Raw genomic sequence first — 16,183 nt, forward strand, 5'->3', positions numbered from 1 at the left:
ATAATGCCGCCAAGCCTTAAAGGCAGACTTGATAGCCAGAAGTTCCTTGTCAGTAATCGTGTAATTGATTTCCGGAGGCGAGAATTTGCGGGACCAAAATGCCACGGGATGCAACTGATCGGTTACCGGGTCCTTTTGTGATAGAACTGCCCCCATGGCAAGGCTTGAAGCATCAGTTTCCACGATGTAGGGGAGTTCGGGGCGAGGGTGTTTTAAGATTGGTGCAGAGATAAATTTAGTCTTCAAATCCTGGAAAGCTTGTCCCGCCTCGGTAGACCATTCAAAACGTTTGTTTTTCTTTAACAAGGCAGTGATGGGCTGGACTATTCGAGAGAATTCGGGGATAAACCTGCGGTAAAAGTTAGCGAAGCCTAACATGCTTTGCACACCTTTTACGGAGGATGGTGATGGCCATTTGAGAACTGCATCGACCTTCTTTGAATCCATACGTACTCCGCCAGGTGATAATATGAATCCCAAGAATTCAACTTCAGTCACGTTGAAAACACATTTTTCCAGCTTAGCGAAAAGTTTGTGTTGACGCAATCTTTCGAGGACCATTTTCACGTGTTTTCGATGTTCAGATTCCGATGAAGAATAAACGAGGATGTCGTCAATGTAAACAACAACACACACATCTATGAGCTCTCTGAGGACATAGTTCATAAAATATTGAAAGGCGGCCGGGGCATTGCAAAGTCCGAAGGGCATGACCTGATATTCAAATAGCCCATACTTGGTGCGGAAGGCAGTCTTCCATTCATCGCCCTCTTTTACTCGTACCAAGTGGTAAGCTCCTCTAAGATCCAGCTTTGTATATATGCATGCTTTTCTGACTTGGTCCAGGAGTTCAGGGATCAAAGGTAACGGATATCTATTCTTAACGGTGATCTGGTTCAGGGAGCTTTAATCGATACAAGTTCTAAGGTCTCCTTCCTTTTTTGGAACGAAGAACAAAGCTGAAGAAGCAGGGGACTTGGAAGGATGAATAAACCCATTCGCCAGGTATTGATCCAGGTATTGTCGAAGGTGAAGGTTCTCAGGCTCGGTGAGGGCATAAATTCTACTACAAGGAGGAGTAGATCCAGGTATCAGGTCTATCTGGCAGTCATAAGACCTATGAGGAGGTAGAGTGTTAGCCTGATCCTTCCGGAAAACATCTTGGTATTCAAGGTATTCGGGAGGTAACTGGGGAGTCTCTGAAGAAATTGCTGCCAGTGCAACACCAGGTGGAGGGTGACAAGTAGAGACACATTCTGGAAACTGGACCGTTCTTGCTCGCCAATCGATCAGAGGATTGTGTTTCTCTAACCAAGGTATTCCTAGAATAATCTGAAACTGAGGGGCCTTGATCACATCGAACACGATCTTCTCATGGTGTCCATCTTGACTTACTAGCGTCACCTCTTGAGTGGTATGCGTTACAGGCCCGGAGGCTATCTCCGTACCATCCACTGTAGTAATGACGTCCTTTACAGCCTTGGGACAAAGAGTTAGATTCATCCTCAAAACCATCTCATGATCCACATAATTGCCGATGGCACCGCTGTCGACGTAAGCTTCAATTGCATGTAATCGATCCGGATTATCAGGGCTAATGAGGACCATAGGTATCACGAAATGCGAGGTCACGGAACTGGTTTTCACGCTCGGCAAGAGGACCTCTATTCTTGTCGGGCGAGGTCGTTTCCCTGCTCAGAGTTTGTAACTTTGGTAACTGCAGCTCCCACTGCCTTCTTGGCAGGTTTCACCGGACAGTCTCGAAGCAAGTGCCCTGAGTTTCCGCAATATAGGCATAATTGCAACTGTTTTCTCCTTTCCCGCTCCTTTTGTGTTAGAGGACCTTTCAGACCCCCTATTTGCATGGGTTCCCCGGAGTCTACTCCTTTGGAAGGAGTTGGCGGTTTGGAAAATACTCGAGCATCAAACTTGGAACGGTCGGCCTTCCTGTTCTGCAGTCTATGATCTATTTGAACGACCAAGTCTATATAATCCGAACAGTCTTATGGGGGATTCACTACTTGGTCTAAAACGTCTTTGAGCTCTCCACGTAGACCTCTATAAAACAGCGTAATCCTTTTGTCCTCAGGCCATTGAGTTTCCACTATTAGTCTATTGAAAGATGCAATATAAGCCAAAAGGTCTTGATTACCCTGTCGCAACGAAAGAAGCTCATTGTCCAAGGCCTGCCCCTGTGAATGTCTTGCGAACAGTTTTTCCATACTAAGCTGAAAGGCTTGAAAATCATGGAGAACCGGATCATCTTGATTAACTAGAGGGATCGACCAGTCTGCCGCATTGCCACTAAGGTACGAAAGTACAAAAGCTACTTTAGCTTGATCAGTTGGAAAGGCTGCAGGCCGGCATAAGAAGTGCAACCGGCACTGATTGATAAATACTGCAAACCTCTTTGGGTCACCAGAAAATCGTTCGGGCGGAGCCAGAGGTACATTCCCAGGTAGGTTGATCTGCACTGGATTCATAGAGGATGTTGAAGGAAGATTTGCCCCTGATGCGGGTAACGGAGTTTGTCCGGCTTGAGACTGTAGCAATTGTCTAGCAAGACCGTCTGTTCTCTCCGTGGAAATAATTAGTTCCCTTCTTAGAGCATTCGTTTCCTGACGAGCTGCATGCACTTCCGCCCTTAGTTCCCCAAGTAACCGGGCTAGGTGGTCAGTATCCGAGGTTTCCATAGCGCCTGGGCGAGAGTTTTGCGGTAGGCTTTGCGACCTGTAACGCTCACCTGATTCTCGCAGAGGCGCCGGTCTTGACTGGGCGACTACCGTATCTTCCAAGGTGATGTGTAGCACCCGGTTGGTTCTTTGGACTGGACCTCTGTGCACTGTATGCCTGACTTCAAGAGTAAGATGTCTGGAGATAGAAAATATGGGATTAATGAACTGGGGTTACTGGGGTGTCCCTATCTCTTTCCTTTTTTGCTCTCCTGTAGACCCCCAAAGGTTAACGCTCTCACCTTAGGTAAGTGAATGCCGAGCTCTCCATCTGCCTCGGGGCAGGGTGCTGTAACCAGTTTCTTCACTGGATCGGTAGCACAGGCCTCTTGACTTCAGAGGACTGCTGTCCGTCGTTTACTGCACGAACGGTAAGTTTCGAGTAGTTCTATTGTCTTTAAAGTCTTTAGTAATGATGTCTCTTGTTTTGCAGGTGCCGGCGATGGCGGATGACGGGCTGAAGTGAGTTGAAGATGGAGTCCGTGTGATGAATAGAAGCGCCTGGAAGCACGTAAGTAAGCGCTTGTTACCTGCTTCACGATGCGCTCTAACTGTCTTTTATTTTGCAGGTACGAGTTCGGAGCGGCTGCAGGGTGCCGGAATACCCACTGGGTTAGAGTAATGGCACGTGAGTATTAAAGTTCCCCAATGTCTTTAAACGCACCTTGTTTTGTCTTTCAGATGCAGGATGCAGCGCCAAAGGCCTCCGGAGCGTGCGAAGAGTTGGTAAGCTTTTGTCTTTCAGATGCCGGAATGCTAACCTGTTCTTTCTTGTCTTTATAGGTGTTGCTGAAGACTGGATTCAGGATGGTAAGCCTTCTTCCTTAGGCCCAGGATCCGATGCAGAAGACACGATGAGCGTTCTGCTGCAGAGGATGCAGAATAACGCAAAGCAAGATTCATCCACCGGGTGTGGTTTAAATAGCCTCCTGTAGTGCTTAGGTGTCTCCTTCCACAGCCACGCCTTGGTAAGAAAAGAGTTCCTGCTTTCCAGAAGAGTTCCAGTGTTCTGAATCTAGGGAGTGGCTCCTGCCCCACCCAACAGGAAAAGTAGTTCCAAACAGAAGAGGATCAGAGGCTCAGCTGGCAGGCAAGTAAGCAGCATGGTCTGCTGCATGTAAGTCCACCCAAGCATTATGAGCCCGGCGCTTCCAGCGCTGGGACTGGGCATATTTATGAGCCTGGCGCCAGGACTGGGTCCAAAAGGTCCCAATTGGGACTGGTTGGCCCTCGGAACCTGGGTTATGGATCTGCTTCCAAGGGAGTTGGGAAAACCCTGACCTTTTGGAAGCAGAGATCATGACAGTAGCATGCAGCTGCTGGAGCCGTTACATGCCCTGCCCGTAAAGAAGCAGCGGGAACCTGCCGTGCGCAAATGAAGGATAGGCTGTAGGCCATGTACCTGGTTGACACCAGTCCCACCTTGACACTCGTTCCTCCACCTGCTCCCTTCCATGGTGCAGTATCGGGCGGGTGTCTGTAATGTCTGGAACGGTGGCCATCTTGTTGAACTGCCTTCCAGTGGCTGCGTCGTGTTGCTTGGCTCACTGGGCCCAGCCTCATGCAGGACTCTTGGGTGTGGATCATGAGGCCTATCCTGTTCCTCAGGCCGAGGCCTAGAAGGCGTTTCGCCCTCGGCGGATCTGCCGGTAGAACTGAGTATAGGCGCCCTCTCTGACATGTTGCCTGTAGAAGGGCGTAACCCCTCGGGTAAAGACCTGGTAAGAGAACCTTTCCGGTCCCTCACCACTGTCACTGGGAGGATCCACTGACCCCTCGGCCTGCCGACAGGTAGCTGAATTAGCCTTGGTACTCGTGCTGGTGTGAGAACCTGTGCGATTCCTCCCGCGCAGGGTGAGTCCTTGGAAAGGAGTCTCCCTTGCGGGGTGTCCTGGAAAAGAGTGGCCCTACCTTGGGCCTGGATCGATGATTGACGAAGTCCTTCAGGTCCTCTGGGGGCGATCTCTGGAAGAGCTCCCTCCACCTGGCTAGTCTGTTCTTCAGAGACTTCGAGGAAAGCGAGTTGCACGCGGTACAAGCTTGCCAGCCGTGGTCTGGGCCAAGGCAATATAGGCAGAGGGCATGGGGGACTGAAGTTGGAAAGAGCCTGTCGCAGGATGGACACCTGCTGAACCCTGTAGACATCAACATGCACCGGGGAGGAGTGTGACGCCGGCGGACTGAGTACCTGAATGATGAAAAGACAAAAAGACAGAAGAGAAGAAGTATCCGCGTGTGGAATTACATGGTCGAAGCCAAACCCAGGAGTGCTGGTGGATTCGTCCCGTTCCCGTCGATGTGGAAAAGGGGACTGAGGTGTGGCGCTGGAGGACGGAGTCAGGGCAGCGCATGCTCCCAGGGCCGACCCCCGCATGCCTCTAAATTTAAAGGGGAAGAAGGTTTTTTCGGGTGAAAAAGGTTCTGTCTCCCGTCCCTAGCAAGGGACGCCCATGCAGTATGGAGGAAAGGGGACAGGACGTAAGAGTACAAGGCGGTGGTGGGGAAGCGAGTGGAAAGAGTCTGAAGCAAAGTAAACATTTGAAGAGGAGGAAAGAGGAAATAAAAACCGGCATTTTATTTTATATATTTATTTTATTCATGCCAACAGTTTGGGCTTCTGTGTAGGCATGGGAAAGGCACTGCCATACTGAGATTAACTGGTCCTTGATGGCATCAGGTGCAAAATGGTGCCAATACCAGGGTATCTAATACTAGTGCCTGGCAAGTACCTAATACGTATACACAAGTCAAAACTGTTGGCATTGCCAATGCGAGGAGGGGCAGGAACTGGGTGGGAATGGCCATTAGGATTAGCATGGCCTTGTGCAGTCAAAGAGTGGGCAAATAACAAAACCTACAAGCTGTGTGCCTCTCCTCATATGCCATTTCTCCCTACCTGTAGTCGAATGCAATAGTTTCAGTCCTTGCGCCACCTAATAGCCTAATGACAAGGAGTAATGAAAAAACAGGGCATGGAAGCCAAGAGTGGAAGTGAGGGCACCCTTATAAGAGGAGAAAGGAGAAGGTAGAACAATGGTAGAAGGTAGAACAAGTACAGTGTCATCCAATTAGTACAGCGTCATCCAATTAGTGAAGCACTTACCACTCCAGTGCTGGCTGGTGGAGTCTGCCTTCAGCAACTCATGGCCTTAGACTTGCCATACCCAAAAGCAGGGAGGTTTGGATCAACCTCATACAAGCTTGGAACATTGCCATAGAACCTGGGCACCCCTCACGCCCTCACTAAATGAAATTACTAACAAATGTCACAGGGTCAGGTACCGAACTCTGTCAAGAGGGGAGGGGGACCCCTCTCAACCTGGGGCAGAAGGCCTACCATGGTGTTTGCCAGAACCAGTCCTGTCCTAGAGTCAGGGTGAGGGAATTGGGAGCGTCACAGTCTCTGTCCCTTCAACGTGTACGTGGCTGCCCCATACCTACCTTCTACAATGCTGCCCAGAGTGGCAGTGGCAAACACGCACCAAGCAGAATTTTGCTCATGGAGGTCCATCAGTCAGCAAAACCATCTCGCACAGAAAACAGACTCTGAAATTGACTTTCCACGAAGCCGGCCACCATTATGGGACACTGTTGGACCTGCATTCCAAGATAGGGTGAAGCTTCCAGGATGCTTTGTGTTTTCCTAAATATGTAACTCGCCCCAAGGGGAAAGGCAAAGCAGCCTTTTGTCCAGGGAATAGGCTGAGCAAAAGGGCCAATGGAAGGGGGGGGGGAATACAAGGACACGTGAAGAAGCAGGAGTGTGAGTTGTTTGGGTGAGGCCAAGGGAGAAAGAGAACAGAGAGTCCAGGCAGAGGAAGAACAGTGCTGTGAAGTGTGGAGGAGGATTACATGTGAAAGGTGAGGTATTGGTTGGTGTGTGAAATTGGATGGGAGTGTGTGTATGGCGAGTGAAGAGTGACTGAGATCAAGTGTGAGAGTAGGGGGTTTTAAGTGGGAGTAAGTGAGCAACAGTGAATGAGAGAGTGAAAGGACAGTGACTGTGAAAGAGGGAGGAGTAGAGAATACTGGAAAGGTGGGTGAATAGTAGTGGACATGTGTGCGGCGTGGAGAGGAAAGGGGAGTGAAGAGTAGTGGTGAGAGGAGTGGAGAGTGGTGGAGAGGGTTGGTAGAGTAGTGGAGTGGGGAGAGTAGTAGAGAAGGAAGACAAAGCGTTGGAGTAGGCACGAGATGGAAGAACATTGGAGGGCCAGAGAGAGCAAGAGAAAAAGGGGAGTGTGAGGAAAAGAAGGGAGAGGAGTAAGTGAAAGGACAAATTCAGTGCACTGACTACAAGAGTGATGGGTAAACACCAAGTGGGACCTGGGTGATGGGAAGTCGCAACCTCTTGATAACATTCCAATTGTGGGATCCAGGTTAGGATCCACCTAGATTTACCACAGAGGAAGTGAGAGAGAAAAAGCAATTGCCAGGAAACTGGAGAACAGTGACCTTTGTAAACCAGTCTATAATCCCAACAAGCGCCCCTTCACAAAATAGGGGTCAAAACATTCTAGCACACCATCCAGAATGCACCAGAACAGGCATATAACAAAGAATCACTAGCCCAACTGCTTTTGCAATTTTAACGGTCAGAATTAACTTCTTAATATCTCCTTTGAACGAGTTACACCCTGATGGTTCCCCAGTGGTTATCCCACTCAGAAAGTCCATAACTCTTTGGGATATACCTTTGCGATTCTACTTCTAAGACATTCTCTTATTTCACCTTGAGAAAATATTACAAACAATTATGAATGCGCTCCAATGAAATATGAATTCCCTTGAGCAATTGTCTTTTGCATCTCCCTTCATGCCACATCCTTCTCCATTTGATTGTGTATTTCCCAAATGTAAACTGAAAATAAAAATATTGTACTCACACCCTGATCATGTGCATTCCAGCATTTCCACAAATCAGCATTTGCTGAGCTCATCCAAAATATTCTCAAAGCTGAAACTTACCTGACAGGCTTCCGTGGAGACAAGATCCTGGGAGGCAAAATATGCTGGCGGCTTGGTACTGGAGGGCCAGCTACCAACACTGGCTTTTTCCTTTCCACAGAACGCTTTGCAGGCAAGGGAGGTACATCACTATTCAGAGTCTCCCCCATGCTTTGGTCTTTTGTAGTTGAAACATCACAGACTATTGTGGTGGCAGAACTGTTTTGAGGGAGGTTTACAAATGCATATGTCTGTGCCACTACAGGTGACTGCAATGCAGGTGGGATGAAATCTCTAGAGTTTAATGAAGGCCCTGTGGAAAATTTCACTGGTGGACGACAACCTTCTCTTGGGGGGATGGGAGTATCCCCCATGCTTTCATCTTTTGGAGTGGAAACATCACAGACTATTGTGGTGGCAGAACTGTTTTGAGGGAGATTTACAAATGCATATGTATGTCCCCCTACAGAAGACTGCAATGCAGGTGGGATGAAGTCTGTAGAGTTTAATGATGGCCCTGTGGAAAACTTCACTGGCGGACGACAACCTGCTCTTGGGGGGATGGGAGGTCGAGGCTGCCTGGGCCCTGAAAGGTTACTCGACCTAACTGAGTTAGAATTCAGTCCCACTGGTGGTAGCACTGACAGATCTGTGATAGGTCCAATAGCTTGAGAGCCAGGAGAAGAATTTGAGGTTGCAGGTCTTTGGGTCCGTGGCTTGGGTACTGGCCTATCGGTCTGTTTGGGTATGTCTTGCAGTTTTGAGATTGGGCTTTCTTCACACCATTCCCCGCTGAGACCTTCAGAAAAGCATTTTTCAATCCCAGAAAGAATGCGCTTGCGGTGGCCAGGCAATAGAACCCCAATCTGGGCCAGCCCCTTATCGCTGAGAAGTTTGCAGTCAGATAATGTGCGATAGTCATTTTTCTCAAAGATGTCCTTATATTGGTCCAAGTGAAGGCTTTCCAACCAGTCATGGACAGACGGAGATGGGCCTTCCATTATCAGGTTAAACTCAGATGTGAACGCGTCCTGGAAGGGGCTCCGCTTGCTTCAGTTCATCTCCATGCTGCCCTCTTACTCCTAAAAAGAAAGAAAAATAATTGAACAAGTTGGAAGAGACAACGTTATAAAAATTCACTTTGCTTGGTTGAATGAATTTACTTCTATGGTGAGATGCAAGAATGAAAGATGTTGGGAACTGAAACTGCTTCCTTGCTGCTAATACAGTTACAGTTTAGCCGGCTGCTTTGCAGACTCACCAGTGCCACCCTACTAGAGTGCTTCGAGGGTGAAAAGTTGTGCATGTTAGGACCCAGAACAAACACAAGATAACAGCTTTCACTGGAGAGAGGAGAGGAACGACTGGGCTGTTGCGTGCAAATGCAGTATGCTGGTTGCCTGGCCTGGACATGTGCACTATCCATTGTCATACAATCCGAGTGACAGGGAGTCCTCTGGAACATTAACCATGAAAATCACGCACCAGTCAAGCACCCTGGTAAGTAGCCAAGGGCTGCTGCCCTGCTCATGCTGCCACGCATGCACAATTTGCATGATAGTTTTACATTTACAAGCAGTTCAGTGGTACAGGACAATGTATGCATTTGTGTATGCATGCACTTGGTTTTTATAGCACAAACCAAGCTGTGAAGCAACAGGGCACTTTAAAACAAGGAAATTGACATTAATAGTGTATGGGAGGATAGGTCCAAGAGACCCCCCTCCCCTGCAGTCCACCCCTTGTGGAGTCCATGGCTCGTCGGGGGTCCCCCCTGCCACCAGGGCCCAGGTGGTGCGTGGACCGCTGGCTGAAATGTTGACCAAACGTGCTGTATTAAGCTAGGCCCTGGAAACCATTTTGTGAAACCAGAATGACATGAGCCCCTGTGTGCCGCAGCACGGCCCCCACCCTTGGAGAGTTCTCACTAGTCCCTGCAGCCGCAGCTCCCTGGCAGATCCGCTGAGAGCCCGTTCCCACGAACAGACGGACATGAGCTAGTGCTAGAAACAATCACTGTAACATTCACCTTCCGCAGTGTATCACTGTCCATAGTATGACCCCGGCCAGCAGGCCCGGGGTGGAAAAGAACTGTAAAATGGTCTCCCGACAAAAGTAGAGACCCTAAATACCAATATGCCAACTGCCTGTGACAAACCCTTTTCTCCACAACCTTTTGATAAAATATGTAAACTCCATGAAGATGGCAGAATGTGTGTTCATGTGGCATTTTGGTTGAAATACCCATATCCCCGTAGCTATGCGCGAATGGTAGAAGTGTTCCGGGTTCTATGTTATATGTTTCTCCTAGAAGAATGTATTCCACGGCCCTATGCCATAACTGAACTAATGCTGCTAGAGTGCAACGGAAATCAAGTGCAACTGCATTGGGAGCTCATGTAAATTGTGTAAGAAAGCGCATAGAATGTATTCGAATGTTCAAGCTCACCATGTGTCAATGCCATCTGTCTTATTGGCCAGTTGTTCCTGCGCATTCTACCAACCTTAATACTACCTTGCTTATCGTGCATGCATAGAGTGTAACAAAATGTCGTGGTTGTTAAATAATTAACATATAGTTAACAATAGCAACATTGATATAGGTAACACATTCGAAATGGCCATGTAAAGGCACTAACAATGTAGACATGTAAGCTTTGAAGAAAAAGCTCAATGAGTACTGTACAGTATATGAATTATTATGTCTTTTTGTATAACCTGCAAAAACACAAGGAAAATACCATTGTGGGCATATCCAAGGCCACTTCCCCTTCCTCCCCAGTGAAGCCTGCCAGATGAAAGGCAGAGGCCCGGGCTGCTCTGCCTCACCTCCCCCAATTCGGCTGCAGCCGCTTCAAGCATTCACGTTCCCCCCGCAGCTCCCATGGCCACGACCAGCCACCTGAATTATTTACAATCCAGCAGCAAACCCCGGCCATAAACGCAGGCCAAGAGGTGCCCTTTCTTAGGCTCCACGACCCACTAGCTCACCCCAGGTTAATGGCCCCTGTAAAATTAGGACACCCAATATTATAGCAACACTGTAGGAACCCATTCATAATGACTTCTAACGAGACACGAAAACTTGGACAGCTCACCCCTTGCCCCGAGACCCAACCTCGTGACCTATGATACCCGGCCAACAGGATGATGGTAACCATGTATTGATGTATCACCAAAGGACCCCGCTCTAGGTGCATTCCTCCTGTGTTGCATTAACCTGTAGAATAACCTATTGTAGGATTTACAGGGAAAGATAATATTGCGTTATTGAATGTATGGGGTGTGCGTGGCCCTTAGGGCAGAAAGCCAAGGAAGACGTTCATCAATGACAGTGGCCGCGCCTGGCACAACAGCACCGCCCGGATGAGCCCAGCTGACCTGCTCGGCCCACGTTGGCAACCAGTGACGTCCACCAACCACGGCGCACCACATCATAGCTGCACCTATAGTTAGTCGTCGCCAACCAATCCCCACGAACATGTGCCCCCTATAGTGTGTAGGTTCTTATGACGCGTTTTGTAAATATATACGCCTGTCTTTGCTAGTGTCAGACAGAGCTCTCTCGGAGTTTGCAGAGTCCTTTGCATACCCTATTTTTGACTTATATAAACTCCCATTAAGCTCACCCGCACTTTGTCGTAGCCTTATTCCCATCTTGGGAGAGTCCATTATTGTCTCTCATTGTGGGGAGGATCGTGTAATCTGGGGACGCTCGCCTTCAATAGTTTAGAATCATACATAAGCAATTAGAAGAGCAGTCTACTAAGGTTGGACTTTTATGGGCATGGAGAGGGGAGAAAAAGGGTTACAGGCTGAGTTAGGAGGGGTAAGGCGGCCCCAGACTGAACTGATGTGTCTATGCATCCGTATCTGTCCTCTTATTGAAGCAATAGCCTTGTGAGTATCATAGGATCTGACTTTCCTAAACGCTCTATTGAGGTCCTGGGTAGACAAGAAAAATGTAATTGATGAAATGAGCCGTCAAAACAATGTTAACTTGCAATGTATGTGCACGTGATTTCAAATGAAAATGTAACCTTTGTACTGATTTAAGAGGGCTAGACACAATAGTCTTTGCACCAGTGTAGTGTACTTCGAGAGAACTCCATTTTGAAATGTATACACTTGATGACAAGATGGAGTTCCGCTTTGCCACACAAAATGACCAACACACTTGCAAACTGCCGCAAAAGCCTTACTTTAGTAACTCTGGGCACACAGCTCAAGGCAGGCTGACATTTCTTCAAACAAACCACATATAAGCATTTACAAATTGAATTGGGATGCTACCGTGCAGCTGTACAGATATCTTTTGGGAGGTGTAGGGAGTGGTTCTAGAGCTTAATTGCTTTCGCATAGAGAATCATTGTATTAATTGAAGGTGTGAAAAACCTCCATAATGAAGTGATGATTTATTTTGCCATATTCGCAGGCTTCAATGTATTCTAAATCTATTTAAGATTACACTGGGGGTATGGATCATACTGGATCGAGATTGTCTGTAGTTTCTTGTTGGTGTTCTTTCTGTAAGTGTGCAGAAGGAAGGGCCTGACACAGTGGTCTGTAGAGTAGTAATTCATTAATTTCAGTGGAGGCAGTAAAATGAATCATGTATGAAAGACAGCAAATGCAAATGGAAAGGCTCCTTATGCACGCCAAATTGATCCATTTTATGGTGAGAATGGGCCATCTGTCCAGTTTGCCCTGAGTACACATGTTAACCTAAATTAATCAAGTAACACTTTCCCATCAAATAACACTTCCCAGTAATTAACGTACCCTTTAACAAAGCAGTGCAAAATGGCCATGGTGACAAATTCTGTTTGTTTTTCAGTAGAAGTTTAAACGTGCAAGCAGAATGCCGGGCTGTGCTTTCATTCAGAAGGCGGTATTGTGCTCCAGGAAGCAATGGATACATATGTATTTGGGAGGTGATTTTCATAGAGAACAAGTGCTATGGTTCTAGAAGAATCAGCTGGGGTGATGCGATAAGTCAGGGAAAAGGGCAGGTTCAGTAAGATTGACAGGTCTAGGATATAAATTTAGCTGGAAGAACTGGTGGAGATTCATATCAAAGAGAGGAGACCAGGAGAGCAGCTAAGCAGAGAGGGCAGAGCCGGGCTGTGCAGAAAGGCAAGATTCTCTCCCAGGCAGCAGTCTGAGGAGATGGGTCGGAGAGAGGTTGCAATCTTCTAGCTGGCTACCAAAGCTGCGGAATTTGCAACACTCCCGTTTGCTGATAAGACACTTCAGAGAGGGCCTTTTCATGATAAGCGATGCAGAAGTCTTTCATATTAGAAGTAAGTATTGGTAAAATGTGAGGAGCGTGCAGATAATTGTATTTACCTTTCTGTCAGTCAGTCAGGCAGGACTAAGCTGTTATTTTTAAATAGAGTTATTTTAATCTTCCATTTTCCATGTGTATTGGAAAACATTGAAGAGTAAAGGAGGGAAAAGTTGGCATGCTAATGTGCTATGTGCTTTCTGTCTCTTCTTTTAGATGGTACATTCTGTCGACTCTATCGGGTTTCAAGATCTGGGTAAGAAACGAAAAATGAATGTTTGTATTATCAAAACAGGCTGGCTATGTAACTATTGCTAAAGTGTTAACTTATATTAATGTATATCGCAGAACCTATTTTCAACTAACAAAACATAAAAAAAGAAAAATCTTTGTGAAACCAAATCAGTGGGGTTGTGTTTTCTGTGTATGTGCATTATTTTTCAAAGAGGGGAAATAACAGGGAAGCACCCCAGTGTTTTTAAAAACGGTAAATGTTTTACCACATGTGGTAAAATTGGAGGTAAAAGTTTAGGAATCAGCTAGCAAGCTAGAAAACGTATGATGTGTGTGTGGATTGTAAATCATTGAATTTAATAAAGAATGGCATGAACAGTCCTTCAAAGACAGTAGTCGAGTTGCGCAGATAAGTGACTGGAATGACAGCTAGTGTATAATCAGAGAGGGAGTCTTGTCACATTACATAGGGCATCACCATAAACACGCTATGCTACCATGTTACCACTAATTTACCACTATTTTTACCACAGTACTAAAATACCAACAAATTGTGTAATAGCCCTCTGACAAAATCCCTAACATATTTTGGTGCGTTGGCCGGGAACAGACTGTAAGGCAGTTGCTGGCCATGGCAGGTGTGTTTTGCACAGCCATTTGGTACACTTAAAAAGGGAATACATTCTGGGAGGTGATAGTGTGGCACTGCACACAGTGCCATTAAGTCCCAAACTGAAGCACATTTTTCTGAACTGGTGTGCTACCTGGAGGCAAAGCTATATTTGCCCATGGGGTATGGTCATCAGAAAATGCGGTCTTATGGCGAGATCGCATATCTGGGGAGGTGCAAAAAGAGCAATTAAATGACATTTATGAAGAAGGCAGCATTGTCCAAGTGTGGCTCTTGAGACTCTTTAGAGCTCCAGACAAAAATGTCAAAAAAGATTGCTTAATAGGGCTATGTGCGAAGCTTTGGTTCCTCTTAAATCAGTCTTTAAGACAACAGGATAACGATGTTGAAGTAATTAATAAATTACAGATTAGTTTGGATGAGGCAAATGAGCAGGCAAAAAGTTTAAAATTGGAATTAAAGTCACGTAACACAGAGATGCAGTCTAAATGTACCAAGTTAGACAAACAGCTGTCTCAGAGAAGGAGACAGTTTTGAGGAGAGTGAGCAGGAACTGGAACAATTAAAAGGAGTCATAGACGCGATCAGACAGGACAAAGATGACACAGTTTTGGAGATGCAAACGCTTCAAAAGAATAACATGGAGAGAGAAAACAAATTTCACACTATTGAACAAGAAATTGCCAAAATGCTAGATAAAAATGAGCAAAAGGATAGCGAGTGTAATTGGTGACACCCTGCTGGGGTTCTGGCCTGGGGTTCCAGGGTAGGCCCAAACGCAGGGGAGCCTGAGATCCAGGGATGGAGCTCGGCATTTTTTTTTCAGGGTGGGCTGGGGAGGGGGGAGGGAAGGGGATGTGTGCAGTGGTTTGTTGTAGTTGAGGAAAGGGAAGCGGAGGGGGGAAGGGAGGGGAAGTTTGAAGTGTTTGTAGGTTTAGGAAGTTTGAATTGGGGAACAAGCCTAGATAGACTGAGACAGAAGTGGGATCTGGATTGTAATGGTGGGAGGGGAAGGGGAACATCCATAGACTATGGGGGAGCTTAAAATAATCATGTGGAATGTCAGGGGACTTAACAGTTTTCTGAAAAGAAACGAGGTGATGTTGTACTTGCGCAGGCAAAAGATAGATATAGCACTGCTGCAGGAAACTCACTTGACACAGGAAAAAATGGAAACGATTGCGAAGAAATGGAAAGGGGTTGTGGGGGGCTCAACATACTCTGCTTATGCTAGAGGGGTACTTATCTGGGTGGCACCGCACGTCCCGTTTCAACTGTTGCAGGAAGTGGCTGAAATGGATGGGAGGATGGTAATATTGAGGGTACTATTGGAGAATAAAAAGATCAGTATTATAAATACATATGCCCCCAATCAAAATACGGCAGCGTATTTCAGAACTTATGTAACAACCTTAGCATGTGCATGGGTAGTGCGGTGGTTTGGGGAGGGGATGTTAATTGTGTATTGAACCCCAGGGTGGATAGGTCGGATGGCAAGTTTGAGAGACCCACTCCAGCGGCAAAAGCACTGCAGACACTGCTAGACGACTTTGGTCTGGCAGATGTATGGAGAACGAAACACCCCAAAGAAAGGCAATATTCACATTACTCTGTCCCACAGCAGCTACATACGAGGCTGGACTATGTCTTTGCCACGGCGGAGCTATTAATGGAGATTACTCAGGCAGAATATAAAGCGAGGGACCTCTCGGACCACTCTTCTCTGGTTCTCGGGTGGCAATATTGCCCTCCAAGAGCAAGGGTTCCGACATGGCGCCTCTGGGCGGAGGCGCTCAAGGATCCCGTGTTCAGAGAGGGTATACGGGAGGAGATTATAAATTACTTTGGCGAAAATACGGGTAGCGTTGACTCAGCGAGCACATTATGGGAAGCCTTCAAGGTAGTGATGAGAGGGGTAGCCATAGCTAAATCAAAAGGCCTGCAAAGGGGGATTGTGGCTGAACTACAAGACACAGAAAGGGAACTAGAAAGGGCATTGAATAAAGGGGGTGGAGATACGGAGTTGATACTTAAATTGCAACATAAATGTGCGGAACAATGGGAAAGGCTGTGCAACCTTAACTATAAAAAACATATAGAGAGACAGCATGCGGGAGGTGATAAAACAGGAAGGCTTTTGGCATGGTTATATAAAAGTGAAACTCCCAGACCCATGGTCAGGACGATAACTAGGGAGGATGGTACTGTAGCGGACACCCAAGAGGGAGTTAATCAGGAGTTTGCGGATTATTATAAATTACTATATGATGATGAGAAGGGAAGTAGTCAAGAAGAGATAATAGGAACATTAGAAGACATAGGACTGCCTAGAATAAGTGCTGAGGAAAGAGAAGA

The 16,183-nt window shown here is 46.9% G+C and overlaps 1 protein-coding gene across 6 annotated transcripts in view; it reads right to left on the reverse strand.

Moving 5' to 3' along the window:
• ARAP1 (ArfGAP with RhoGAP domain, ankyrin repeat and PH domain 1) overlaps positions 1-16,183 on the reverse strand; it is a 2,533,956-nt gene that overhangs the window by 1,868,123 nt on the left and 649,650 nt on the right. For all 6 annotated transcript variants that reach the window (XM_069640265.1, XM_069640262.1, XM_069640267.1 and 3 more), the window contains one exon: positions 7,698-8,758. In XM_069640265.1, coding sequence (XP_069496366.1) covers positions 7,698-8,677 — 980 coding nt within the window. In that variant the 5' untranslated portion in view covers positions 8,678-8,758. The remainder of the gene's footprint in view (positions 1-7,697; positions 8,759-16,183) is intronic.

The sequence above is a fragment of the Ambystoma mexicanum genome, chromosome 7q, assembly GCF_040938575.1.
Source record: "Ambystoma mexicanum isolate Mex_15411 chromosome 7q, UKY_AmexF1_1, whole genome shotgun sequence".
NCBI classification, from domain to species: Eukaryota; Metazoa; Chordata; class Amphibia; order Caudata; family Ambystomatidae; genus Ambystoma; species Ambystoma mexicanum.